Raw genomic sequence first — 27,595 nt, forward strand, 5'->3', positions numbered from 1 at the left:
ATCCACATAAACCCTCTCAGTCAGCATTCAGCCCCTGGGCCTAAAATTCCCTACCCCTGCTCTATGGAGACCTGGTGAAGTACACTGGCTGCCCCTTGCCTACTTTCTTGATGCCACCAGCAAGCAAGAAAAGCCTTAAAAGACTCCTGCTACAAATGCCTCTGGGTAGGTTGTCGAAAGCTATGGCTTCACAAAGGAACAGGGGGGTCCCCCGTTGGCAAGGGTTTGGGCTAGCTGAAGCCTGGAGCAGCTCTGACAGGTTTTGTGGGAGAAGCAAAGGGGAGATTGCAAGCTGGGAGAGGTGAGACAAAACTGAAGGGAGAGCATGGGAAAGAAATGAATGCAGGAGGAGAGAATGTCCCAGAAAACTTTTCCCCCACACACACCCCAATTAGCCAATTAGGTTGGTGTCGTGGAAACTCCGCTGGCTGGCAGTGAACAGAAATTGCTTGCCGTTGATGGATTGCTTGTCCCCGTGTCAGAAAGTTACTGACATCTTGTTCTTTCCAAGCGAACCAGTGTTAACTGGAGCATGGAGGAGCTCACACTGTTTTGCAACGGAGAAAAAAGGGGGCAGCAGTCTTTAGCCTCTAAACTCATGGACACACGTCCATAATATAAAAGCTGGTGCACTGGAAGAGGTTTTTTTTTGTGCCAGGGAAAACACTCACAAAACAGCGCTGTGTTTTTAGACTAATGGAAGTCTCTTGGCTGCTTAGGTCTGAATTAGACCCGGGATTATTTCCAAAATCCCGATTTCTTCACCAGGCGTTGAAATGTGTTCATTTCTAGAGAGTGTCTGTTTTATACTTAGCTTGTATGTGGTCAAAAGCCAAACATCCTCCTTCGGCAATGGTTGGCCTGACTTCAGAGACATATTAAATGCAGCCTGTTTTAGGATTGCCACCTTCCTCCTTGCTCTTCCCCAACAGACACTTTCTGCCTTTAATATCTGTGTGACAAGCCAATGTTTACTTTGGTGCAGACTTCCATGCAGTTACATAGGAGTCTGCCTATAGAATTTCTGCCTGTCGCATAACAGTTAAATGCACAGAGGTTTCCGCCGCTACAGATATTGTTGGACTCCAGCTCTCTGGCCGATGGTCAGGGAGGATGCGACTTACCGTCCAACAGTACCTGGCAGACTAAAGGTTCCCTATCCCTGAACTAAATAAAAGAACCAGGGAGATGTCAAGAATTCCAAAATGCAAATTATAAAAGGCTGGGTGAGGAATTGGCTCCATATCTAACATAATGTTGTAAATTTGTGGGGGGTCCCCCCTAAACTCTAGTACCGTAATTAATAAATGGTAGGGTTTTGATTATTTGGGAGGTGAATACAAGCTGCAGAGGAATTTCTGGGCTAGCCTATGCAAAAGGACCTGACCAAGCTAGGGCCATTAAGAAACAATTCAGGGCCATTGAGAGCCGTTGGCAATGTGAGAGAACTGTCTTCTACCCCGTGCCTGAGAATAGGGGTTTGGGAGGTTGTCATGGTAACTGGGTGTGGGGTGACAGGAAAAGAGAGGTTTTGGCAGGGTGTTCTGGGAAGAAAGAAGAGTGAGGTCCATGTTGGGCAGGCTGGCTGAAGGCAGGCTTTTTTTTTTAAAACATACTTTTTATTAATTTTACAAAATACAAAAAAAAAAGGTACATACATAAATACCTTTTCCACCTCCTTCCTACCCACCCACATGGGTCCTCCCCTGCCACAGAAGTATCCCATGTATGTGAACAGTCAGAGATGGTCCATTTTATGCTTGGATTTCTGTCCTCCTCCCCTGACCCCAAAGCCCCCCCCCCTGCCACCAGGGAGCTCCAGCAAACCAGGGCAGTACGCAGGAGGCCATCCATCCAACCATCTATTGTCATACCAAAAAAAGAGAAAAATAGAAATAGGAAAAAAGAGAAAAAAGAAAGGGCAAAAAAAGAGAAAAAAACAATACAAAACAGAAAAAATTTTCTTATATTCATAATTGTAAAACCATATTTTGTGGGCTTCCCCTCCCCCCCCTTCCCCGGTTTTCATCCCTTTTTTATCATCTGCAACAGTTTCTTACTTTATAAAAATACACCTTTGTATCTTATACAACTTATAAATCAATTGTTAACATTTTCATCTAATATTCAAATCACTGAAAAATCAAACTCCCATTTTATCTTCCCGTGCCTAATTTTTACTCCCTCTATAAGCCTTCATATTTTCACATTTTTCCAAAATCCATTCACTTTTAAAACTATAACTATTCTCAATTTAACCTTACATCCCCGATTACCGGCTCCACCCCCCCCAATCCAGCAAATTCCATAATCAGCAGACCAGTTATAAACCTGTTAATCCATCCTTATAATCACAACATCACTTTCCCTTCACCCCACCCCCTGTTTACAGTCTTTTGCCATCCAGGCCACCATACAGGACCCCTGAATTTCTTCTCTTCTCTGCATATTTTTTCCTTCTTCCCTGTGGGCGTTCTGGAGTTCCAATAATACCAATCGTGCCCCCCTCAAAGGCAGGGCACTCCATCCAACTTTTTGTAGAGTAAAGTCATCATTTTTTTCGTGGTGTGCTTCATTTTGTGTTGAATCATCACAGTCCTCATCTTCATCTTTTCCTTCCAAATCACAATCACCATCATTGTCATTCTCACATTCATCTTTTTCAGTGTCAAAAGCTTCATCTTCTAAAAAATCATATTCTGCCATCACCATCTGAAATTGTTGCTGTAACTCTTGCCGTCGTGTCTCCTCTTGACATAGTTCTATTCTTGTTTCCCACATTAAGGTCAAAACAGACCGCTGGAACTCAGGGGAACACTTTTTTGTTGACATAGTTCAATCCTGCCAAGGTCAAAACTTGTCACGTGGGGTGGAATATGATCACAGTTTATTTTCTCGACTCCATTTTAACAAACTGGCTGCATTCTTCAAGTCTTATTAACAATAAAGTTCGAACTCACATTTCACAAACATTTAAACCAAAAAAGAAATTCCACAAAGTCCAGAAATACAAAGTGAAATAAAAATTGACTTATAAATCCTGATCAACTCACTGGGTTGTCTGGGCTGCCGGCTCCCGAGGAAAAGAAAGGTTTTTCTTAGTCTTTACCTCTTGCTGCAGGGCACTCAAAACCACAGTCTCTCTCCCCTTTCACCCTGCATCAAAGGGGAGATTCTCTTTGATGCCTTTGAGGGATCCTTTTGAATTGCAAATCTTCTGTTTACGGCTTCGGGTTTCTATTTACTGTCTCTTTTGTTGCCGTGGGGGGGGGGTGGCTTCCTCTTTTCTCCCCTCTCTCCCAGATCCAAATTGTTTTATAATCCAAATCGTGAGGTTACTTACAGTCTTGTTTCCAATCGTTTTATTTTCGGAAGAATCCAGTGCTCTCCGCCTTCGGCTTGAAGCTTCTCCCTGCTAGAATAACGTTGCCGCTCAAAATGGCCCCTGCGACTTCTACCCTCCTCGCTCCGGAGCTCTTATTAGAGCTAGCCGAAGGGTTGGGGAGTCCGGTTTGGGGCTGTGCCGAGCAAATTTGCCCCCGGGACGCCCTTCCCGAGGTTCTAAGGGGCGCAGCGTCGCTCTCGCTGCCCTCCCCACTCCTAGCAGGGACGGGCCGTCTCGGAGACGAGACGAAACCCCGCCGATCAGCGCTGGCGCTGAACCCGGAAGCCCGGCTGGCTGAAGGCAGGCTGTGGGAGATGCCTTGAACTCCGTGGCTGCATTGCTGTGGGGGACGAGCCCCTCTTGAAATGAAAGTGCTGTAAGCTCTGGACTCCCACCATGAAGGTGTAAATAGGTGAATAAACCATATTTCTTAATACTACGATGGTCTCCGCTGTGTCTCAACCCTGGGTGAGTGTCTGGAATTCCCTGGGATCTTGCTATTGCTCAGCAGAGAGTGGGGGTGGCACCCAACTTTTGTAACGGTACAAATGTTCTGAGGTTCAAACTATCTTCAGTACTTACCATCATCTTTGATTTGCAAGGGGATCTTTTCCGTCTGCGTGGAGCAGAAGCGCAGTTGGGAAAAGGAGCCTTGGATACATCAGCAGCCCTGTCATGGGATTTTTGGCTGATGCAGCTTGTCAGGTGAGGCTGGGAGAAGTTGCACTGGCTGAAATTCCCCCTGCTGGACCTTTATTAAAGAGAGAGAAGCCTTGCCCTTCTTCTCCCTTTGCAATCCTGCAGTTCCGAATACTGCAAATTCGACATTTTGTCCTAAAATGCAGAGCGGCTTTTCCTGGATGATGTGGAAGCAAATGGCAATGATCAAATGGCCCTAAAATAAATGAAACTAATAGCCTATACCAGCGGAAGTGTTTTCATTTTCATGTCATTCTGCCGTTTGCACATGGTTCATCGGGCAAGGTGCTGAAGGCATGGACAACGCTGCACTTAATCACAGTAAGAGCCAGTGAAATGTTCGAGGCCAGCTAAGTAGCAAGTGTTTAAGCAGCGTGAGGTTATGCTGGTGTGCCTGCAAATGGATATTGATTTAGAATTTGCAGAAGAACTAATGTAAGCCAAGATGTTATGCTATTAAATGGCCGTACCAAAGATAGCTGCAGAGGCTAGTAGGTGAGCACGGAGCTGTTATAGCAGATCTCTGAATGTGCAAGGGTCAGAATTAATAGAGAGCTGGGTGTAAATTGTATATAGATGCATAGAACTGTAGAGCTGGAAGGGACCATGAGGATCATCTAGTCTAGGCATCTCCAAACTGCGGCCCTCCAGATGTTTTGGCCTACAACTCCCATGATCCCTACCTAAGAGGACCAGTGGTCAGGGATGATGGGAATTGTAGTCCAAAACATTTGGAGGGCCGAAGTTTGGGGGTGCCTGATCTAGTCCAACTCCCTGCAATGTAGGAATATGCAGTGGTCCCATATGGATATCAAACCTGCAACCTTGGTGTTATCAGCACCATGTTCCAACCAAATGAAGCAAAAGGCTATGGCATCCAGTGTTCCCAGGCGGTCTCCCTTCCAAGTACTAACCAGACCTGACCCTGCTTAGCTTCCAAGATCAGACGAGATCGGGCGGCACATTCAGGTAGTATGAGTCCTGAACCATCTGCGAATTGTGGTGTTCTTGGGTTTTAAATGCATATATATTTTTTGTACAGGTATATGTACAATGGTGAGCTTCCCATCAGCACAAGCATTGCAGATGGAGCAATCCCCTCTCTCCTCCCTCCCTGTGCTGCCCAGGCACCCCAAGAGTCATTGGAGGGGAGGTGCATAGGGGGAAGCCCAGTTGAACAACTGGAAGATCTTGCACAGGGATTCTGCTAATGGGATTCATTCATTGAATCCTGTGATTCTTAATCAGCTGCTTTGTAGCGAGTCAGACTATTTGTCTGTAACCCAATATTATCTGCTAACTAGGGGCTCCAACAAAAATCTTTACAATCACCTGCTCCCTTCTTCCCTTTCCTCCTGCTGCATCTGCTTCTGCTGAGATGACAAGGATTATTAAACCCGGGACCTTCTCGATGCAAAGTGTGAGCTCTACCACTGAGTTTTGGCCTCTTCCCAAAGGTGAATAGGCCCTTGTTCTTCCCACTCCTCAAGGTGGGCATCGATGCCCTCTGAGCTCGTGGAGGTTGCTGCTAGGCAAAGTCGTATCTTCACAGGGCAACTGCTAGCATAAACAGAAGACCAAAACCAAATTGACAGCAGCATAACAAACAGCTAAGTCAGAGAGCCAGTTCTCAAGGCTTCAGGTGTGTAGAGTCAATATACACAGTGAGAGGTGCGGGAATTAATATCTAGCTTGTGTTTACCTTTGACTATTGCACAATCCAACTCCTACACATGTATACTGAAATATACTCAGGAGAAGTATGCCACCGGCACCTCTCTTCCATCCGGGAGTTGGTGTCCCAGGACAGCGCCGATGCCATAGGGAGAGGCGTCGCATGCCAGCACCACTGGCAGCCTCTCGTCGAAGTGTGCTAAGACCGAGTTCGAGACGAGCAAGTCCTTGACTGCCTGGAATGCGGCCCTTTGTCGCTGGCCCCACACCCAAGGGGCCCTTTTATCTAGGAGTCTGTGTAGGGGCTCCGCTACCGCTGCCTTATGGGGAAGGAAGGCATGGTAAAAGTTCAATAGTCCCAAGAATGACTGAAGTTCGGGCTTGCTCTTGGGCGCTGGGGCCTCACAAATGGCCCGTACCTTGTCACCGGTTGGATGGACCCCTTCTGCGTCCACCTTAAATCCCAGAAAGTCCACCTGCGGCACTCCCAGTAAACACTTTTCCCGCTTCACCTTGAGGCCCGCCGTCTGGAAACGGTGCAGGACGGAGCGGAGGCGGTCCTCAAATTCCTCTGGTGTGGGCCCGGCGATCAGTACATCATCGAAGAAGGGGGTGACACCAGGAATCCCTTTAAGGAGAGAGTCCATTAGATTCTGGAATATGCCTGGTGCCACGCTAACGCCAAATTGCAGCCGCTTTACTCTGAATGCCCCTCTGTGCGTCACAATCGTCTGAGCCTCTGCTGTGGCTTCGTCCACAGGCAACTGTTGATACGCTTGGGCCAAGTCCAGTTTGCCAAAGATTTTTGACCCAGCCAGGGTGGCGAGGACATGGCTGACCACTGGCACTGGGTATGCATGGGCCGTGAGAGCCTTGTTTATGGTGCATTTGTAGTCTGCACAGATGCGGACCGAACCGTTAGGCTTGACGGGTGTGACAATTGGAGTTTCCCAGGGGGCGTTGGGCACCGGCTCCAGCACTCCTTGCTCCACGAGCCGGTCCAATTCCTCGTCTATGCGGGGTTTCAGGGCAAACGGGACCCGGCGGGCCTTGTGCCTGATGGGTCGTACAGCAGGGTCTAGCTGTAGGGCAATGGGGGGTCCTGTATATCGTCCCAATGCCCCATCGAAAACCCCTGGAAACTCTTTGCATATGGCGTCCACGTCCACTTGTAAGCTAGTGCGGTTCACCCCGGTAACGGCTAGCCCCAGAGGTCCAAACCATGCCAGTCCCAGTAAGCTAACGTAGGGGCCCTTAACTACCAGCAAGTCCAATTGTTGCTTTCGCCCTCGATATTGCACCCTGAAGGTCCCCACCCCCATAGTAGGGACCTTACGTTTCTGGAAGTCCCGGAGGGTGAATGGGGCCGGCCTTAGTTTGGGACCCCCATTAGGGCACAGTTCCCTTAATGTTCGGGCCGAGATTATGGATAGAGTTGAACCCGTGTCCAGCTCCATGCGGCATGGGGCTCCCTCTATCTGTACCTCTATATAAATTTTCTCTGTGCTGGGATGGGGCAACTGGAATACCTGGTAGTCCGTGATCTCCGTTGAGTTGCCTTGGTGCATGGTGCCGTGTGACCTGGGGCTCCTGGGTCGGTCATCTGATGCTTGTCGACGGGTGAGTCGAGCCTGACACACCCGGGCGATGTGTCCCAATTTTCTGCACTGCCTGCACTCTGCGTTACGGAAACGACAGGTCCTCCTCTCGTGGTTCTCCCCGCAGCTTGCACAGTTCCCTCCTTCTCGTCGAGGCTGCTGTGGTGTGTGTGCTGCTTGAGTGCGCCGCTGTACTCGGTGTACTTCCTCCCTGTCAGATTCGGATTCGTCGGTGAGGTCTTCGTGGTAGACCCTCGGTTGGGATGGCGGGGCCGGTCGTGCCTCTTGCGTTGACCTCTCGGCGGCTTCGGTTGCCAGGGCTTCCTCCAGAGCAATCTGGAACGTGAGGTCTTTTTTGGCGTAGAGGCGTCGTTGCAACATCTCGTCCCTCAGGCCACCGACGAGGCGGTCACGAAGCATGTTCTCCAATTCTGAGAAGTTGCATAACCGGGCGGCTTGGCGGAGGGAGGTCACAAACCCAGTTATGGTTTCCCCCGGGGCTTGCCGTTTTGCGTAGAAGGCATTTCGGCAAGCTACCACCGAGGGCTGTGGTGAGAAGTGCTCCTTCAGCCGTTCCATTATTGTTTTGTAAGAGACGGTAGCGACATCTCTAGGTGCAAGGAGAGCCCGGGCGATTTCAAACGTCTCCTCTCCACAGACGCTGAAGAATGTCGCCCTCTTCATGGCGTCGTTGGTGACTTCTTTCGCTTGCAGGAGGAAGTTGAAACGGGCGGCGTACCCTTCCCAGTCTCCTGATGCTGGTTTGAATGGCGAGAAGCTGCTGTCGGTTGCCATTCTGGGTTCCTTGGGTCCTGGAGCTGAAGCCTGGATGCACGGTGCGATGCAGCGGTGCAGCAGGTGGCGGTGCTGCGGTGCAGTGCGTGGTGGCGGTCAGCTCAGCAGGATCCCACCTTCGTCGCCAGTGAAATATACTCGGAGTCAAGAGTGAATTTCATGCTCTTTATTCAGCTCATAGTCATCAAGGAGGATAAGAGAAGACGAATGGCTCTTTTCCCAAAACCATCTGCTTATATACATTATTTACACAATGGGCCTTGCGTGATTGGCTACTTCAGGGCTACACCTGTGGGCCAATTATATTGTGGATTGACTTTTGCCTGCAGCCTGATTGGCTGCTCCTACAGGCCAATCAGGTAGCAGATTCACTTCTGCCAGCCGCCTGATTGGCTGCTCCAGCAGGCCAATCAGGTTGCGGATTCACTTCCACCTGGAGTTGGATTGGGTAGCTCCCGCTGATTCTGAATCCTATTGTTCTAGGATTCAGCTCAGTACATAACATATACACTGCCCACAGGCTGCATCCACACATTTTTTGGAAAGGCAGTTGGATTACTTGAGTAGGATGCGCTTCTACAATTGATGTATACACAGGGCCGTCTTAAGCATATCCTGCGCTGTGGTGCAAAGCTCCCTCTGGTGCCCCCCTTTCCCAGAGTTGTACACCTTTTTTTAGGGAGGCCGGCAGTGGCTGGAGGGCGGCTACTCCAGCAGGGAAGCGGCAGAGGCTGGACGCACTGCCTCCCGGCTCAGCTGGACGCTTCGTGCCGCACTGGCCACAGCAGACGGAGGCTCCGGGTGTGGCGCTGCTTTGGCATGACATGGTCGAGGCGGGCGAGGGCAGCGAGCTGATGCCAGGAGGCACTGCGTCTTGCCTCCGCCTCTTCCCTGGCGCCCTTCAGAACATGGTGCCCTGGGACCCTGTGCCACCAGCCTCAATGGGTAAGGCGCCCCTGGGCTTTAGGTGAACACCTGATCTGGTCTGTGCAATGGTAATTGGGCCACATAGGAACCCAGGGCTTGTGTCTCCTCCCCAAAAGTAGAAGCTCCAAGCTCGGCCATTGTGTGGTGAACTGTGGAAGACACCAGCAATACTACAAGAGATGCTCATGAGTTAGGTGGTGCTAGAGTTGTCTGAATTCCAGACCTTTCTCTCACAGTAATGTTTTGCTGTTCTAGTTCTTCAAAATGCACTGCTTGGCCATCAGAGTTTACAGTTTTGGAAGTTGGGCAACATACGGGGCACACATGGAAATTCCAAAACGGAAGCAGAAGTTGCTAAACCAAGTGGCACAGAGGGTCCCTTCAGTGGAATTGGATCAGATGTGATAGCATCCTACAGCCCCAAAAGAGAGAGAGAGAGAACACTTTTAACAAAGCTAGTTCTTAGATGTGCAATGAAACTTGGTTGTTGACATCTATCTGTCTCAAGAGACAATGGAGTGTGCCTCCAGGGGTAAAGTCAAACCATTGCATTAGCAGCACTGAAGTGACCTCCCCAGGGCACAAGCCTCAAAGCAGACCCACTGAAATCAATTAACATGGCTAAGTAAAACTTGGTTGAATACCACCCTGGGAGTGAGATTTGCCTAACAAGTTCTGTCAGCTCAAGCCCTGTGCAAGGGCTTTTGATTGCACAATGGGGCTTTGCTCCTCCTGTGTGTGTCCAGAAATGGACCCTGTGGAGTTGGAAGGACCCCTAAAACAGTGTACAGGAAGGTGGAGGAACGGGGCGGGGGGAATAATTCTGTCTGACAAGTTGGAATCCTTGTGCAGACAGAAAGATGGGAAGCATTGAATTCCACTCACAGTGTCTCTCATTCCATCCATCCTGGGAAACAGAACCTTGTGGAGGTTTTTGTGTGACCATTTTCCATCTCTTTTCCGGCTTATCTTTGCTACTTGCTTTTTATTTTGTTAACTTCACTTATTTACTGCCTGGGTCGTTCCTGTGCTGTCTGGGCAAGCTGTTTGCCCTTGCGTGACTTAGCGTTTCCTCTCATTCTTTTGGGGAGAGGGTATTGATTATTCTCCAGCCGCTTTGGAACGCAATATATGGCACTCGTAAACACAGGGACCATTCTGAGCACCTTCTCAGACTGTGCTAACACTAAATTTGTCTCTCCCTTAGTGCCCAAATGCAAATGAAACAGAGGGGAGCGAGGACATTTTCCGAACGGAGAATTCTTTGTGTGCTAAATCCTCTACACTTCATGATTCATTAGGGCGACTAAGATGGCATGCGAGGTCCTGTAAATCCACGAGACAGGTAGAAAGTCAAAGGATGAGCCAGAACTTGGGGTGTCGCCGTAGCTCAGTGTGAGAATATCTGCTTTGCATGCTGATGGTTCCAGGTTTGATGCCTGAAATCCCCAGAAAGAACGGGGAAAGAATCCTGCAGACCTGCTGCCAATTCAGTGCAAGCAACAGCGAGTTAGATGCAGTAGCAGCCAGTTTGGTGGAGAAGAGGCACCCTCTTGACATCAGTCTCGCTGCAACTTACTTGGACAGGGATAAGGCAGGGTGGAAGCAAGGTTGAGGTTCTCCTGGGTGGGCCATTGGCCTGATCCAGCAGGTTCCTCTCATGTTCCTATGATACCAGGCCGCACCAGTGGGTCAGAGGAGATTGTAGATGCCTCTCCAGTGTAGTGGCTCCCTGGATATTGGTGAGTGTTGGGGACAAGTTGCTGAATGCCAATGCAGCAGCGTTGGGACGCAGGTGGCACTGTGGGTTAAACCACAGAGCTTGGGCTTGCTAATCAGAAGATTGGCGGTTCAAATCCCTGTGACGGGGTGAGCTTCCGTTGCTTGGTCCCAGCTCCTGCCAACCTAGCAGTTCGAAAGCATATCAAGGTGCAAGTAGATAAATAGAATCATAGAATCATAGAGTTGGAAGAGACCACAAGGGCCATCCAGTCCAACCCCCTGCCAAGCAGGAAACACCATCAAAGCATTCTTGACACATGGCTGTCAAGCCTCTGCTGAAAGACCTCCAAAGAAGGAGACTCCACCACACTTCTTGGCAGCAAATTCCACTGTTGAACAGCTCTTACTGTCATGAAGTTCTTCCTAATGTTTAGGTGGAATCTTCTTTCTTGTAGTTTGAATCCATTGCTCCGTGTCCGCTTCTCTGAAGCAGCAGAAAACAACCTTTCACCCTCCTCTATGTGACATCCTTTTATATATTTGAACATGGCTATCATATCACCCCTTAATAGGTACCGCTACAGCGGGAAGGTAAACGTCATTTCCGTGTGCTGCTCTGGTTCACTAGAAGCGGCTTTGTCATGCTGGCCACATGACTTGGAAGCTGTACGCCAGCTCCCTTGGCCAATAACGCGAGATGAGCGCTGCAATCCCAGAGTCGGTCACGACTTGACCTAATGGTCAGGGGTCCCTTTACCTTTACCTTTAATGCAGCAGCGTAGCGTGGTTTGCAGGTGCCCGGGATCAGGCAGGCGCCAGGGGGACAGGGTGCAGAGGGTAACGGAGCCCAGCACACCAGCCCAGCCCACCACCACCACCACCGCTGGAGCCAAGCGGAGCTGCACTGCACTGCTTGCCCGCTCATGCAGGGGGGAGTTTGTCTGGGCCTTGGATCATCCCAGCCTCACAATAGGGTTGCCATATGCCTGGGTTTTCCTGGACATATTAATAATACTGCAGTCAGCAGCAGTGTCTGGGCAGAAATCGAGGAAATGTCTGGGAAAATCCAGACATATGGAAGCCCATGCCAGCAGTGCTGTTTTGGCCAATTTCACATAAAAATAGGTAAAAAACAACTTTGCAAAAAAAAAAAAAACCCACAGCTTTTCTGTCTGGATTTTCATTGTTCAAAATATGGCAAGTTAACTTAACAAAGCAGCTCCATGCTGGCAGGGTGGCATGAGAAAGACACAACGGCCACGTGGCCTTCGATCTCATCCTCGCAAAGCGAGGGCAAGGCTGGGATCAAAGGGCACACAGCTGTTGCATCCTTCTCACCCTGGCCTGCCAGCCCTGCGCCAGTTTGCGAGGCTGAGATCTGTTCTGAACAATTTGCCCAGCAAAGCAATCGACAGCACATCCTGGACACTGTAAGTTCATATATTCATGTCGGAAGATGACTTGAAACAAAGCCAATATAAGCTTCGCAATTGAACATGGCCGAAGATCATTTCTGCAGCTGACCTTAAATGAACTTTCCTAATTTTGCTTCGTGCCATGAAGAAGTCCTGTCAGTTTCATGGTCCGGCTTTTGATCTCAGAAGTGAAATTGACAAGGCTTAATCACAGCGCTGAGAGAAGCGCTTTGGGGAAAGAAATGAAGGGTTTGTTTCTGCCACTCAGCTGCTAGAGTGCACCTCTTGCCCTTTGGAGAAAAGGGAAGGAATTTAAAAAGATGAATTCATCAGGGCACTTTGCTGCCTGCTCTCTTCCCTGAACCAAGGCTGTAGCCTCTGCAGCAAGGGACCTGAAATATACTCTGAGTCGAGAGTGAATTTCATGCTCTTTATTCAGCTCGTAGTCGTCAAAGGAGAAGAAGAGAATAATCGCTCTTTTCCCAAAAACATCTGCTTATATACATTAGTTACACAATGGACCTTGCGTGATTGGCTACTTCAGGGCTACATCTGTGGGCCAATCAGGTTGTGGATTGACTTCTGCCAGCAGCCTGATTGGCTGCTCCTGCAGGCCAATCAGGTTGCTGATTCACTTCCACCTGGAGTTGGATTGGGTGGCTCCTGCGGACCAATCAGACTGCTGATTCTGAATCCTATTGTTCTAGGATTCAGTTCAGTACATAACAGGACCCACCCCCCACCCCGGTCCTTCCCACAACTGCAACCTCCAGTGACTAGATGTAGTGCAATTGCCACAGGTTAAGAGGAATAAACAGGGGTTGAGATACTCTTTGCAAGATCATGTGCATAAGCTCTTAAAATGGACGGTGCTGATTTGATGCATGTTTACTCCTAAATAAAACTTGCATCGCATTGGACTGCGACTAGGGCTGTGTACACACTATAAATCTTTAAAGCACATTTGAATCCCTGCTGATAAAGTAGCTTCTTGCAGGGAATGGTGGATGTCATGTGTGATGTCATGTGTTGGGCAGGTAGAGACATGGCTGGATCCTGCAGCTGGAAAGCAGGATTGAACTCTCTGCACATCAGCTGAAAAGCAGGGGGTTCAATCTTGCTTGGTTTGGGTGCCCAAGCAAGTTCCCTACTGGGAACTCACGGGTGCACCTGGAACCTGCAGAAAGCAGAACTGAAACCAGCTGATTTGTGGGGAGAATTTCAGGTAATGATATATGTAAGTTAATTGAAAGCTGCCCATTACCGTAGAACCCAAACTACTTTTCTGTTTTCAAGTGGATGGCTGATCACTGTGCCTTACTAATTTTGCCTGGGAAGGCTCAGAAGACTGTAAATGAGGTTGACGTGAAAAATTGTACTGTTGGTCTGATGGTTAGAGCAAACAAAAAGGGACCACGTAATTTAGGCTGTTTTAGTTTGTCGATACTGTAACTGCCTATTTGGCAAACAAGGTCCTGCGTTAGCGCTTTGACAATGTATGGCCGCTATGCTTTCGAGGCTCTGACAGCTAAAGAATAATCAGGCCAAATCCACAATGTAAAAATAAACCATGCGTCTCTGTTGGATTGCTAACAATGTGCCGTGATGGCATGAGTGCTTAGAACAAAGACATTAATGTACCGCATTTTTCGTTCCATAAGACTCACTTTTTTCCTCCTAAAAAGTAAGAGGAGCTTCTGTGCGTCTTATGGAGCGAATGCATGGTCCCTGGAGCCAAATTGCCCAGGGGCTAAAGGCAGGTCATGCTTTTAAAAAAAGAAAAAGAAAGAAAGAGCTAAAAGCTAACAAGAGGGGATGAGTGCTTTGAAAGGAACCAGCTCAGCAGCTGATTGCAAGAGATCGGGGAGGGAGATAAGAGAGCTAGCTCCCTTCCCGGCCCCTCCCGGCCCCTTGCCTAGGCCTCAATTGTTGTCTGCATAGGGAGACATGTGACTGGCTGATTAGATTATCTGTTTGGAAACTGTAGAAATGGGTCTCTTTCCTTTCCTAGAGAAGCTGCAGAACTGTGAGTTGAACTAAAAACAGGATTTTTCCCCCTTTGGAAGGAAACTCAGCAACTTTGAGCTGATCCTAAAAAATTGAGCTTTCCCCCTTTGCAAAAGAAGCTTCCTCAAATATTTAATGGGGTGGGGGCAAAGGCACCTAGGCCTCTAGGAGTTGGCTGCTACGCCTAGGACAATTCAAGAAAGCAAAATATTTTTTTCTTGTTTTCCTCCTCTAAAAACTAGGTGCGTCCTATGGTGCAAAGAATACAGTATCAATAGCTATTGCTGAGAAAAGGACTTCGATCTCCAATAATAAAAAATTAGAGAATGGTGACATATGTCTCTTCCCCACTGCCAGTACGGAGGGGCTTAATTTGAGCTAGAGTACAACAGAGCTTGACCCAGAATCTACTCCCTATTCTTGGAATGAATCCTGAAAATTTCAAAATAATAATATACCCGAGTCCCTTTGAGCATGTGCAAAGTGTCTTTCCCTCGCTTCTTAATGACCACAACCAGCTCCAAGCCACACATATTAGAGGCTAGAACTTCAGTTTTAGCTCATCTTCTGGTTGGTTTGCTTTCCCAGCAAAGGCCTGTCCCTCTCACTTTGCCAATTGAGCCCTGTTTCTTGTGCAGACTGAGAGACTTCTACAAACTGAGCTCAGGTACGTACAAACCCAGCATCCCTAAAACCAGAAGCTTTGCTTTTGGGAATTACAGGGACAGAACCACCCAAACCGTATAGAAATTTATTCTTGTATGCGACTACAGCAGCGAGAATGTTACTTGCCCAAAAACGGAAAGAATAAGAAGTCCCACCAAAAGAAGAATGGATACAAAAACTTATGGAATATGCAGAAATGGCGAAACTTGCCAGAAAAATATGAAATCAAGATTTTTTAAAAAAAAATTATTTAAAAAATGGAAATGGTTTATGGAATATTTACAAACAAACTGTAAACAGATAAGAACACTGGCCGGGTTATTGTAATGACCTGCAGTTTTTATAAGAGCATATATTTAAAGTAGATGAATAAATGAGCAAATTAAGTTAATTTGGATATTAAAAAATAAATTTAAGGAACCGCAGAAAGGGGGGGGAAGGAAGCCAAGTTTTGAAATGTTAAAATGAGTGTAAAATTATTGAAATGTATAAAACTGGAAATAGTTTTTTAAAAAGCAAATCCAGCATCCCTACCAATAGAAAGAGTGGGTACTGCTAATCAGAGTCGCTGATAATCATAAGTAGGGATGAGTTAACTAGAGTGGAGAACCTGAGGCTCTCAAGATGTTGCTGGACTGCAAAGGCTGGAACAGATGGGGGTTGTGCGTCCCATTTGAGTGGCCCAGGTTCCCCATCTCTGCACTAAAGCACGGCCCCCCTCTCTGCTTGTTTTCATTGTAGAGAGAATGCCTCTAACACCTCAATGACCTCTGGCTCTGAAATAATGGAGACATAACAATAGTTTTATGCTATTCTATAATTTATTATTGAAGCAGGCGTTCCTCACACCACATCTGAAGAGAACACAATTAACACAGTGTTCTTAATTTTTTTTTAAAAAAAATGGTGCATGTACTAACACAGATGGACATGAGTACTACGGTAGATATATATATATCTGTAAGAGGTTGACAAGTCATTATGGTTTGGGGGGGAAACCCAGTGGCCCATGATTTCTCAGTGGTCTTTGAAACCACAATGTCTCCTTGCAGCATAACTTACGAAGAGGTTGAAGACTCGGCCTCTGATCTTGAGAGACTTGGGAGCTTTGCCACACAAAGTAGTTTCCGGCTTTTCCTTGTGTAATTTCGCCCAGCATTTGTATATCCAACAAATGTCGGATTTCCTCATCCTGTTGGTTTTATGGTCTGGCAAAAAAAAAATGCTAGCAAGCATATAGAATGTGCATTTTTCTACAAGGGCCAGAGAGAGAGGCAGGGAGGGACAGCGAGTGTGGGACGTTTTGGAGATTAGCAGTTTCACTCTGTTGATCTTGAGCGCTTTCACCATGGTGGTGCAAGCTTCTGGGAGCTTTTAGTGGTGCTAGCAATTATCAATCACAATTAAAATTGCATCCCAAATGTAGAAAACCCCATCTTGGGCCAGGCAGCCAATGAGCGTTCTTGTTAAATAGCAGCAGCAGCAGCCCAGTCGATGGCCAGTGCAGTTTTTTAACTGTTCCAGCTTGCTACAGACCCAAGCCAAACTGACATAGGCTGGGATCCCACCACCCACCATACCTGCCACGTTCCGGCCTGAGAAATAAGGGACTGGACCAGAAGTAGCAGACCGGAAGTAGCGCTGCCGCCATTTTGGAACTGGGCGGAGCATGCTCAGAAGTGACTTTTGATGCTGCTCTGCCCTGTTCCAAAATGGCCACCGCACCAGAAGTCGCGCTGCAGCCATTTTGGAACTGGGAATAGCAGCATCAAAAGTCGCTTCTGAGCATGCTCCACCCAGTTCCAAAATGGCCGCCACGCCAGAATAAACTGGGGAAAAACAAAAAAATCTGTTTTTTCGGCTGGGAACAGCTGGGAAAATGGGGGTTTCCCGGGGAATACGGGAGACTTGGCAGCTATGCCACCCACCACAAATCCTGCTCCCCCACCAAACTGAGCAACAGCCTTCATTTGAACAGTTTTGTCAACACCTCACTTTCCAGATGACGGCTGCTGTACCCAAATCTGCTCCAGAGCAGTGTAGAAAACCCCAGATAAGACTTGAGGGTGCAGCGGGGGAGAGGGATGTACCACCACATGGGTGGAAGTTGTTCTGCTCCTGCAATGGCTTCCAGACCCTCCCTATATTACAGGGACAGTCCCAGATTTACAGAAGGCATCCCGGTTTCTGATTTGACCTTGGAATGTCCCGCTTTTCCTTAGGACACCCCTGTTTTCATTGGAGAAATGCTGGAGGGCATGGAGTTATTTGACACCCCCAAGCCAAGGAGAGAAGTAACTATACAACCTTTAGAAGAAATCTGAAGGCAGGCCTGTCTAGGGAATGTTTTATTATGTTGGAAGCTTCCCAGAGTGGCTGGGGCAACCAGTCAGATGGGTGGGGCAAGAAGGAGAAGGAGAAGGAGAAGGAGAAGGAGAAGAAGAACAGTTGTACCTTGGTTTTCGAACGTCTCCATTTTCAAACATTTTGTTTATCGAAAGCCATAAACCCGGAAGTAAATGCTTCGGTTTTCAAACTTGCTTCAGAAGTCAAACATACCACGCGGCTTCTGTACTGAGTTTTCCTCTTTGATGCTTCCGCACTGATTTTTCGGTTTTCAAACATTTTGGAACTCGAATGGTCTTCCAGAACGGATTACGTTTGAAAACCGAGGTACCACTGTAATTGAATAGGACGTCCTTACTTTCATCAGAGAAATATTGGAGGGTATGGGCTTCATTGTATACAACCCTGGATGTGGGAATGTGATTTACTTGAGGGGTTGGTTTTATGTGCGCCTTCTTTTCCGTGTGTGCATTAGGAGACACAAGATTTACAGAGAGGAGCGCAACCTCACCTCGGACTCAATAATGCAGCTCAGGCAGGAGGCAAGCTGGCTCCAATTCCACCTGGGAATCAATCGCTATGCCTTGTACCCACGGTCTAGCCCTCCGATTGACCAGCTCCTCCGGGACACGCAAAACTTTGGAACCATCAGCGCTGGTAAAGCTTCCTTTCTGAACTGCCACCTCCACCAGATCATGAAATACAAGTGCAGAGGAAGGTTGGGGGGGATGCATGACTGATTAGTGGCAGAGTTTCTTTTTTCTTAATGAAATACCATTGCAGCCAGCTAACCACTAATGTGGACAGGCAAATACTGGGCTTTAAGGGGCTCCCTTTGTCTTTAATTAAACACTTCCTGTTTGCACATTCAGTCCATTTTATTGCTTTCCGATGAGCACAAGTATAGAGAGACAACAAAGGGGTAGTTTGTTAATTGCCCTTGGAAAAGCTTCCCTTAATTATCACAATGTCCGTTACTGTCCCCAGGAAAAGGAAGCACTGGTTTCCTCCCATTATTCTTGTTTCTCCCTCCATTTTTTGGTAGCTAATAATATCATTTTGCTATAAAATAGAAGAAATGAAGACCTGCTTTCGAAAGCCCTCTTGATTACAAAGGCAGTTCCCGCCACGTGACACAGTGGGCTGCTCTTAAATTTTTCTGGTGTTTTTAGCAGTTAAACCTTGAATGCGTCCAAGAGTGGGCCTCTAAACCTGGCTGCGGATTTTACCCTCTCCCCCACCACTGAAATCTCCCCACCCCTCTGCCTGCCAAAATTTCCTATAGTGCTTTTGTCGTGACTAAAGGAGACTTAAGGTACTGTATTCTCCCCCCCCCCCAAAAAAAGACCGTCATCATGCAGAGTTTCGGGAAGACCTTAATATGCCCCTGCTAGGCGATTACATGACTTCTATCACACACCACATCTCCTAAAAACAACATTCCTATTGGGTGAGTCTGAAGCGCATTGCTTTTCATTTTCATTCCAGATTACAGCCAGGACGAGAAAGCATTGCTGGGTGCCTGTGACTGCACACAAAGTAAGTCAAGTGCACCAGTTTCTACGAGTCACAGGAATAATAAAAACCATAGAATCTTAGAGTTGGAAGGGACCCCAAAGGTCATCTAGTCCAACCCCATACAATGCAGGAATCTCAGCTAAAGAATCCCTGAGAGATGGCCATCCAACTTTGTTTAAAAAATATCCAATGAAGAGGAGGAGAGGAAGATTGGAGAAATTTTAATAACAGCATTCTCTAGTCACATGGTCATTAACAAAGCCATTACATTGATTACAGTGGTGCCTCGCTAGACGAAATTAATTCGTTCCACGGGTCTTTTCTTATAGCGAATCCCATAGGAATGCACTGAATTTTTTTTGCCCTTTTTTTGCTCATAGGAACACATTAATTGAATTTCAATGCATTCCTATGGGAAACCGCGATTCACTAGACAAATTTTTTGTAAAACGCATTTGTCTAGCAAGGCAACCTCCGCTCGAAAAATCCTTTTGTTAAGTGGAAATTTCGTTAAGCAGGGCATTCGTTAAGCGAGGCACCACTGTATTAGGTTTGTGTTTTGTGCCACCCTAAACTTAACTTTGATCTGGTGTTGCTGCTGCTTCCTTCCTTCCCTTTATTCCATAGATATTATAGGTTTTGTTTTGCATTTTCTTATGCTCTGTAAGCAACCACCTCCATCTGCAAATATCTTAATTATGTTGTGAATATTGCAAAAACCGAGCTGGGTCAGTAATCCAGAATTCTTTTAATCAGCTTGGCGTGCATGGAAACGAGCCACTTAAATTGGATGGAGAGCCTTTGACCCAGAACACTTCAATCAAAGTTATGCTCCTAAATTGAAATTTTCATATTCATAGAACGGCAGCCTGCTCTGGCAAGGCAACCCTCATTTCCTAGTGGAGCAGTAGGCAAAGTCTAGATGCTAATAACGGATTGGAACAGAAACGCAGAGCAAAATGAGCCGCCGGTTTCAGTCCCTCTCACCCCCACCCATACCTGTAGTGTGTGTGGCTTGTCTTTTTAAGAAGCAGGCATAGCCTGTAAAAAGAAACTCCTTTCCTAAGTTTGCAGGGTAGTCCCCCCCCCCCCAAGTTAACTAGGAATTAGTTAGAACCTCAGTCTTGGCTGTGTAGCAAGTAGCAAGCAGCTGTTATAGTCATACCTCAGTTTGCGACCGCCTCCGTTTGCACTCTATTGGCGCTTCGCGCACGCGCAGAAGAGCCCCTCGGTTTACGACGAACTCGGGGAGCGACCGGCTCCCCGGAACGAATTGCGGTCGCAAACCGAGGTATGACTGTATGCAGAGTGTTGTTCCCCTGAATTCAATACAGTACTGAGTGGGGAAGGCTTAGCAGAACAAGGTCTTCTTGTGCAAAGGGACTTTCCCCGCTCCTCTCTGTGTGTCCCCCCCCATTAGGGGTGTCATTTTAGGGAATTTCATTTGAGGAATTCAAATCTGCTATTATCTAGCTTCGGAAGTCTACGTTCAATGAAGAAGCATATAAACTGCATTTGGAAAACCAAAGAATTTTAATTTTACCTTCTTAAAATGTCAGGTAATGCTAAAAGATATAATAATAATAATAATAATAATAATAATAATAATAATAATAATAATAATAATATGTGTGTGTGTGTGTGTGTGTGTGTGTGTGTGTGTGTGTGTGTGTAGCAAACACAAAGTATTCGGGAATCATTTTTTAAGGATTTGCGTGTTCAGACCCAGAGACCTCCCCCCTAAATAAATTCACACTTGACTCAAATTTTAGTTTTGGTTTTTGGCAGAATTTAGGCCACAACTTTATTGATTACAGAAAGTCGGTGGTTGCATAGGCTCTGGTTCGACTAGCTCCCTGCACCCTTGTAGGTAGCGCTGGCCCAGGGCACCAGCATAGGTCAGCCAAGGGTGAACACCTGGATAGGCAAAAAGCCAGGAACAGACTATGTCCGCTACCCAGATGTCCCCCTGGACTCAGACACGGGCACAACCCCCTCTCAGGGGTTGACCAAACCATCTGAGTCCCTGGATTCCTTTAATGGAATATCCTTCACATAGGGATGGCGAGAGCGTTCTCCCATCCCTATCACCTGAACCAGTGCCTATCTGCAACCTTACAAGTTGTGACGATTTGCTACATGGCACACGAAACCCAAAAGGCACCAGCCAATCAGCCAAGTGGGGGAAATTCCTGCCGTGCCCCTGTCCCAATGACAGGCGACACACGACAGCATAGCAAGGTCAAGAGCGCAAGCCCTAAATATAGGGAGAGGTGGGCGGGTGTTCCGAATGCATGAGCCAAAAGAGGAAGCTCTGGGTCATGTGCATGGGTATATATAGGTCCCTCGATCCGTTTGGACTGTGCCCCATTGGCCAGATTGAACCCAACGTCGAGGGACCTACCAATCAGGTGTTGTGGCTGACCAATCTTACCCACCCACAACACAGGAGGTCGGTCTCCAGGTCTCACCACAACACGTGCCCTCTTTTAGGGAGGACACGATTTCTATGCAATTTTACACACATTTTGCTTACCAAGCAAAGCTAAATGATATTAATTTAATCAAAATATGATTTGAATTCCCAAGTCATGTTACAACTTTTGAACAACTTCAATTTTTGGAATTTGAAAGTTGAAGAATTCAGTACACCCTACCTCCGCATGTCCCCTAAGCATGTTCTAGGGCAGATTTAGGAGTGCAGGGAGGGGGGGGGAGGAAAGTCCCATTGCATGAGTGGAGCTCATTCCAGGCAACAACTTAGTTGAATCCCACCTGAATAACTTGCCAAGTTTACACAAAGTTTCCATTTTCAAAAAGTCCGTTTGAACAATGAGCTGAGCATCTTGGTTTCACTTTCCAGTTGTCAAGCCCAGTGGTGTGCACTTGAAACTTGTTCTCCGGTTCCAGGACTTTGGCAAAGCTATGTTCAAACCCATGAGGTAAGCTCAGTTCGTCTGAAAACATTTGCCTAGCCCTTGCTGTTATTTATCTTGTTTGGTATGGTGTGCATTTTCATCATGACGACATCACCATGAACAGAGAGAAAGGTTCAATGGTAAATCCCAGGTGGTATTAACTGGTGACTGTTTACAGAAGGGGAACTCCTTAGCAGGACTAGAAGGTAAGTCATTTTCACCCAGCACCCCCAGCAGCACCCTAAACGTAAAGGTACCCCTAACCGTTAGGTCCAGTTGCGGACGACTCTGGGGTTGTGGTGCTCATCTCGCTCTATAGGCGAGGGAGCCGGCGTTTGTCCGCAGACAGCTTCCGGGTCATGTGGCCAGCATGACTAAGCCACTTCTGGCACAACAGAACATCGAAACCAGAGCAGCGCACAGAAACGCCATTTACCTCCTCGCCAGAGCGGTACCTATTTATCTACTTGCACTTTGACGTGCTTTCGAACTGCTAGGTGGGCAGGAGCTGGGACCGAGCAACGGGAGCTCACCCCGACCTTCTGATCGGCAAGCCCTAGGCTCTGTGGTTTAGACCACAGCGCCACCCGCGTCCCTCAGCAACACCCTATACCCCCTCTAAATCTTCTTCAAAGGGTTGAGGACCTTCTAGAACAGATTGGGGGGGGGGCGCACAAAGTGCTGCAAGGGGGATTGCTAAAAATCGCCTGCCTCCCTCCTCGTTCTGCTAATGGATTCTCTTCTGTCAGGGGACCTTCACCAGTAGATGTCAACCATTCTTAATAAGGCGCAAAGTTAAGGAGTAAGGTTGTGGGCGGGGAATTAAATGCAAAAAGAAAGAAAGAAGTGAATTGGACCATTCTTGCTTTGAGTGAACAGGACATTAGCTTTCCCTTCCCACTCTGGCACAAGATGGTAATTGGAATCAGTTCTTCTACAACAAGGGTGAGGAAGATGTTACTGGACCACAGCTCCCTTCCTCACTGGCCATTGGCCATGCTTGGAGGGGAAGCTGATGGGAGCTGGAGTCCAATAACATCTGGAAGGCCTTACTCAACAGAGAGAGAGAGAGAGAGAGAGAGAGAGAGAGAGAGAGAGAGAGAGAGAGAGAGAGAGAGAGAAGGGGAAAGCTCACAGGAAGTGTGAGAATGAGGTATGTTTACTTAATTGAAATAAAAATGAGAGCTGCCACCTGATCAACTAAATCTTAACTGGTTACAGTGGTACCTCAGGTTACAGACGCTTCAGGTTACAGACTCCGCTAACCCAGAAATAGTACCTCGGGTTAAGAACTTTGCTTCAGGATGAGAACAGAAATTGCACGGTGGCAGCGGGAGGCCCCATTAGCTAGAGTGGTACCTCGGGTTAAGAACAGTTTCAGGTTAAGAATGGACCTCCAGAACAAGGTACCACTGTACTTGTATGAGGTTTTTATTTTTAAAATAAAATAAATCGATTGGATTTTCCTCCTCTAGAGATTGAAAAAAATGCTTCTCGTTTTTAGATGATGCAGCTTTATGTCACAGCAGGAGCCATCTTAGAAGAGGCATTTCCTTCGTGTGAGAGAGTATAAAATGCCTCTTCTAAGATGGCACCTGCTACCCACCCACAGGTTTTGTAAGCATTTGCTTGGCAAATAATATTCTTTTTTTAAAAAAAACTGAATAAATTGTCAATTCTATCATGGAGGTGCTCCTGGTGAATCAGTTACCAGAGATTACTAGTTATAAAGTTTAAAACAACAACCCACCAACATTAATTGAACACAATTAAAGGTTGAAGGAGGCCTTCTTATTTTGAAGCCCCCTTGTGCAGATTTGCCTCACCTTAAAAAGGGGGGGAAGAGGTTCTATTTTTCTGTATTTTATAAATAACTGTAAGCACAGAGACACGTTAAAACAGAGACGATTTCACAATCGTCTCTTCTGACAATCATTTGCCCTGCTTCTCTAGTTGTACCATAAATACTTCCCTTGTACTCAGGAGGATGTCAATGGTTGTGCAGAAGGACAGAATCTCCTTTCTCCTAGTGACCCCTATCTTCCTTTCAGACAGAAACGAGATGAGGAGACTCCAGAAGACTTTTTCTATTTTGTTGACTTTCAAAGGCACAATGCAGAAATAGCTGCCTTCCACCTCGACAGGTAATTTGATGCTCTTGAATCACCCCTTCTTTGCATGCATAGTCAGGGAGAAGAAAACAAGAGCTGAGATGCTCAAAAGCCCAAGGAATGGCAGTGTTGTCATAAGAAGAGATTCTTATGAGATCTGCATTCAGATTTCAACCATATATGACGTCTGTTTCAAGCTGACCATAGAATGCCTGTCCTGGTGTATGTATTAGGGTGAGGACTTTTTTACAACCTCATTTCCCTGTACTGTACTGTATAATAATTTGATGAGCTTTCATTAAAGATTAGATAAAATCTTACCTTCAAAGAGATTTGATTAAAAAAAAACCCTCACGCACAAAATGATTTTTAAAAAATTGATTTAACAGTTTTTTGACCGTTTTTGAAGTCACTGTAAGCGGATATAAAATTGAACCCAAGCTTTAGAGTCACATATATACAACATTATATAGGGTCATCAAACACACAAGGAAGCTTTTTTTAGCTGCACTAACAGTATAGACGCCGCTAGAGGACGGTGTTTTGCTACCTCTCCTGTAGGTTCTTTCCCCAGCATGCCCGGCAGGGTCTGCTGGCTGAGTTTTGAGGTCCCCAAAAGGGGCTTTTACCTTGCGCAGGTGTGACATTTGTATACCCTATGTTGCTAAGAACACTCCCCATTGTGGAATGTGGTGTTGTGTCCAAATTAAATACGAAATATATATATAGAATTGTTAATACGATTTTATGAAATGGTAAAATGGCATACAAAAAATTTAAAACGGTTTGTGCGTGACCTTTTTAAATATTTCAATGGAATATACCTCATTTTAGTCATTAATAGGCAAAAGTTCATCCATTTGTGCTACAGGAAATAATTTTTTGAGGAAAAAAATGAAAAAGTCATCGCCCTAATATGCATTCTTGCTTTGGGAGCAAACCATTTGAATGGCCACAGGCATGAATATTGGTGTCTGGGATCATCAGGAAAGGCTATGGCAGCTCAGTGGTGGAACATCTGCATTGCATTCTGAAGGTGCCAGGTTTAGAGAAACACACACACACACACACACACACACACACACACACACACCTGTCTGAAACTCGGGAGAGCTGCCAGTTTGTATAGATAAGTGTTGCTCAAGCCAAAATCCTTGAGCTGGTGGAACAAGTTAGTTGGATCCCACCTAGGAGAACAGAATAATGAACTAGATGGGTCTTTGGTATGATCTTATCTTCTTAAAACATGCGCAGGCCAGAGGAGCTTCCACCAGCACAGATGGGGAGCATGAAGCAAATTGTCTGAATTTTCCAGCACTGTCACAATATGTTCCTTATTTTTCAAATATCGCTCCCTACTCCAAACCGTTCCAGCTCCACAGGACATTACATATATCCCTGGTTTTACACTCCTGAAGTGTGAATCTTTTCCATTTCCTAATAGGAAATGTAACCAGGCCATCCCAAAAGCTAGGTCAGGCTTGCACAACATGTTTTGCACCACATCTTAAAGACCAGCTTATGTATGTATGTGGCAGCCTATTATGGGCTCAATCCATCTCCCGCTTTAGTTGCCTGACAAGCTTCTGGCAGGCTGCAAAAATAGGGCTGTGTGTCTCACCAAGTCCTCAGTCAGATCCAAGCCAAGCTTTTGTTTTGTTTTTGTGTTGAGCAAGCAACAGGCTAAAAAGCGAGTTCCAGCCGACTTGGGGGCATTTTTAAGTGGCTTCTGTGCCAGTATTAGTCAGTCTGCCTGGTGGTTACTGACTCACCAGCCAATAATGTTTTGCTTTGCTGAGCAAACACCGCCGAGCCCACACAGCACCATTTGCAATTTTCAGTGGTTTGGATCAGCCTAGGCAGTAGAAATATATGTCCCACCTGGAAGGATCTTCCAAGAGTTTTCAGGTTGTGCAAAGCTCTTGCATGCACGGCACATACAGAGCGTCAATCAAGAGCCTTTCTGAATTGCCTCTGCACCGAAGGCAACAATAGTGGAACGATGCCACAACATGTGAGATTGCAGCTGGTCTGCATATTTGTAGATGGTACACGGTTGAGCATGAGCATGTGGGAGATGTGCCAAGACACAGAGAGAGGACATGTTTTTGGATGGTGGACCACTAAAAGGAACTGAAGAATGAAGAAAATCTTCATGGAGCTGCTTAAGTTGACTGGCTACACCCACACTTCAATGGTTTCAAACTTCAAGAAAGAAGATTCCACCTAAACATTAGGAAGAACTTCCTGACAGTAAGAGCTGTTCGGCAGTGGAATTTGCTACCAAGGAGTGGTGGAGTCTCCTTCTTTGGAGGTCTAGACAGACATATGTCAAGAATGCTTTGATGGTGTTTCCTGCTTGGCAGGGGGTTGGACTGGATGGCCCTTGTGGTCTCTTCCAACTCTATGATTCTATGATTCACACACCAGTGACTCTCAAAATATAATGTGCAATTTGGAGGCATAGGAAGTTGCCTTATACCAGTGTTTCCCAAACTTGGGTCTCCAGCTGTTTTTGGACTACAACTCCCATCATCCCTTGCTACCATCCCATCAAAGATGATGGGAATTGTAGTCCGAAAACAGCTGAAGACCCAAATTTGGGAAGCACCACTCCTGTACTAAGTCAGCCCATTGGTTCCTCTAGCTCAGTATTGTCTCACTGAGTGACAGAGGCTCTCCAGTGTTTCAGGAAGGGCTATTTTCCCTCAGCCCTACCTGTAGATTGAACCCGGGGCTTTCTGCATTCAGAGCAGATGCTCTACCACTGACCAATAGACATCCCCCTAAGACCTGGGATGATCAAGGCTCCCTGGTGACTTAAATATTAACAACAGCAGTGAATATTTTCCTCCACTTAACAGCACAGCACTTGATGCTTTGCAGTTGTTTGCCCTTTGAGCTGCGTTATCAAAGTTTTGTTTTACTTAGTATTCGCCCCCTCATTTTTTCTTTAAAGTAATGTGATGCAAAGGAAGACATGACTGTTCTTCTTTCAATAGGTATGTAGAATTTCAGCAGGAGGGGGGAAACCACCCCTCATTTACGCAACTATTAAAGGCAGAGGTGTCTTCCCCCTCCTGACCCACTGGTTGTCCCGGTCATATTGCACCTATTCTCTGGATACTTGGAACGTAGGAAGTGTTTTTATGCCAAGCCAGACGATTGATCCATCCAACTCCGCCTTGTCTACAGGCTCCACACTGAAGGAGAGTAGCTCTCCAAGGTTTCAACAGGGTCTCCTTACAATCCCTGCCCTGGTGCAGCCTGGGATTAAACCGGGAGATCTTCTGCACGCAAGGCATGGTCTCTGCCATCAAGCTACAAATAAAAACCATGAGCTACAAAGGAAACGGCTTATTTGGGGATATTTCACCTCAAGTCACATTTCTGCCCCCAACTTCTGCTGCAGAAATTTATCATACAAAAGGGATGAAAGTTGAGGTCCGATTTAAGAAGAACTGAATCTATGAATCATACATTTTTATCAGTCAGCTGAGTGCCTCTCTACAAAGGAGGGCAAAGCTTCCTCCTTTTTCACCCTGAAATCTTGGCAGTGAAATGAGTGTTTTGGCCTTGCACCATCTGCCATTTATTTACCGGTACTATGATTATTCTAAATTTCCCCGAGGCTGAAAACTGTTCCCCTATCTTGTAATAAGGAAACAGTTGTCCTTTTCTTTATTGGCAGGAAAATTTAAGAAACCGGGTGTTGCGCGCAAAGCAGGCGCAGCGTTTTCCTCGGTCAATCCCTTCAGTCATTAAACCAGATCACATTCCAGCTTTGCTGGGGTTCTGTTATGTGGGGCACTTA

The 27,595-nt window shown here is 46.7% G+C and overlaps 1 protein-coding gene across 2 annotated transcripts in view; it reads left to right on the forward strand.

Annotated features, from left to right (window-relative positions):
* The window catches only part of FAM20A (FAM20A golgi associated secretory pathway pseudokinase), a 45,008-nt gene that overhangs the window by 5,597 nt on the left and 11,816 nt on the right, over positions 1-27,595 (forward strand). For both annotated transcript variants that reach the window (XM_035104056.2, XM_060271967.1), the window contains exons 2-5: positions 17,710-17,891; positions 18,723-18,773; positions 21,616-21,694; positions 23,722-23,814. In XM_035104056.2, the coding sequence (XP_034959947.1) occupies positions 17,710-17,891; positions 18,723-18,773; positions 21,616-21,694; positions 23,722-23,814 (405 nt within the window). The remainder of the gene's footprint in view (positions 1-17,709; positions 17,892-18,722; positions 18,774-21,615; positions 21,695-23,721; positions 23,815-27,595) is intronic.

The sequence above is a fragment of the Zootoca vivipara genome, chromosome 2, assembly GCF_963506605.1.
Source record: "Zootoca vivipara chromosome 2, rZooViv1.1, whole genome shotgun sequence".
In the NCBI taxonomy this organism is placed as follows: Eukaryota; Metazoa; Chordata; class Lepidosauria; order Squamata; family Lacertidae; genus Zootoca; species Zootoca vivipara.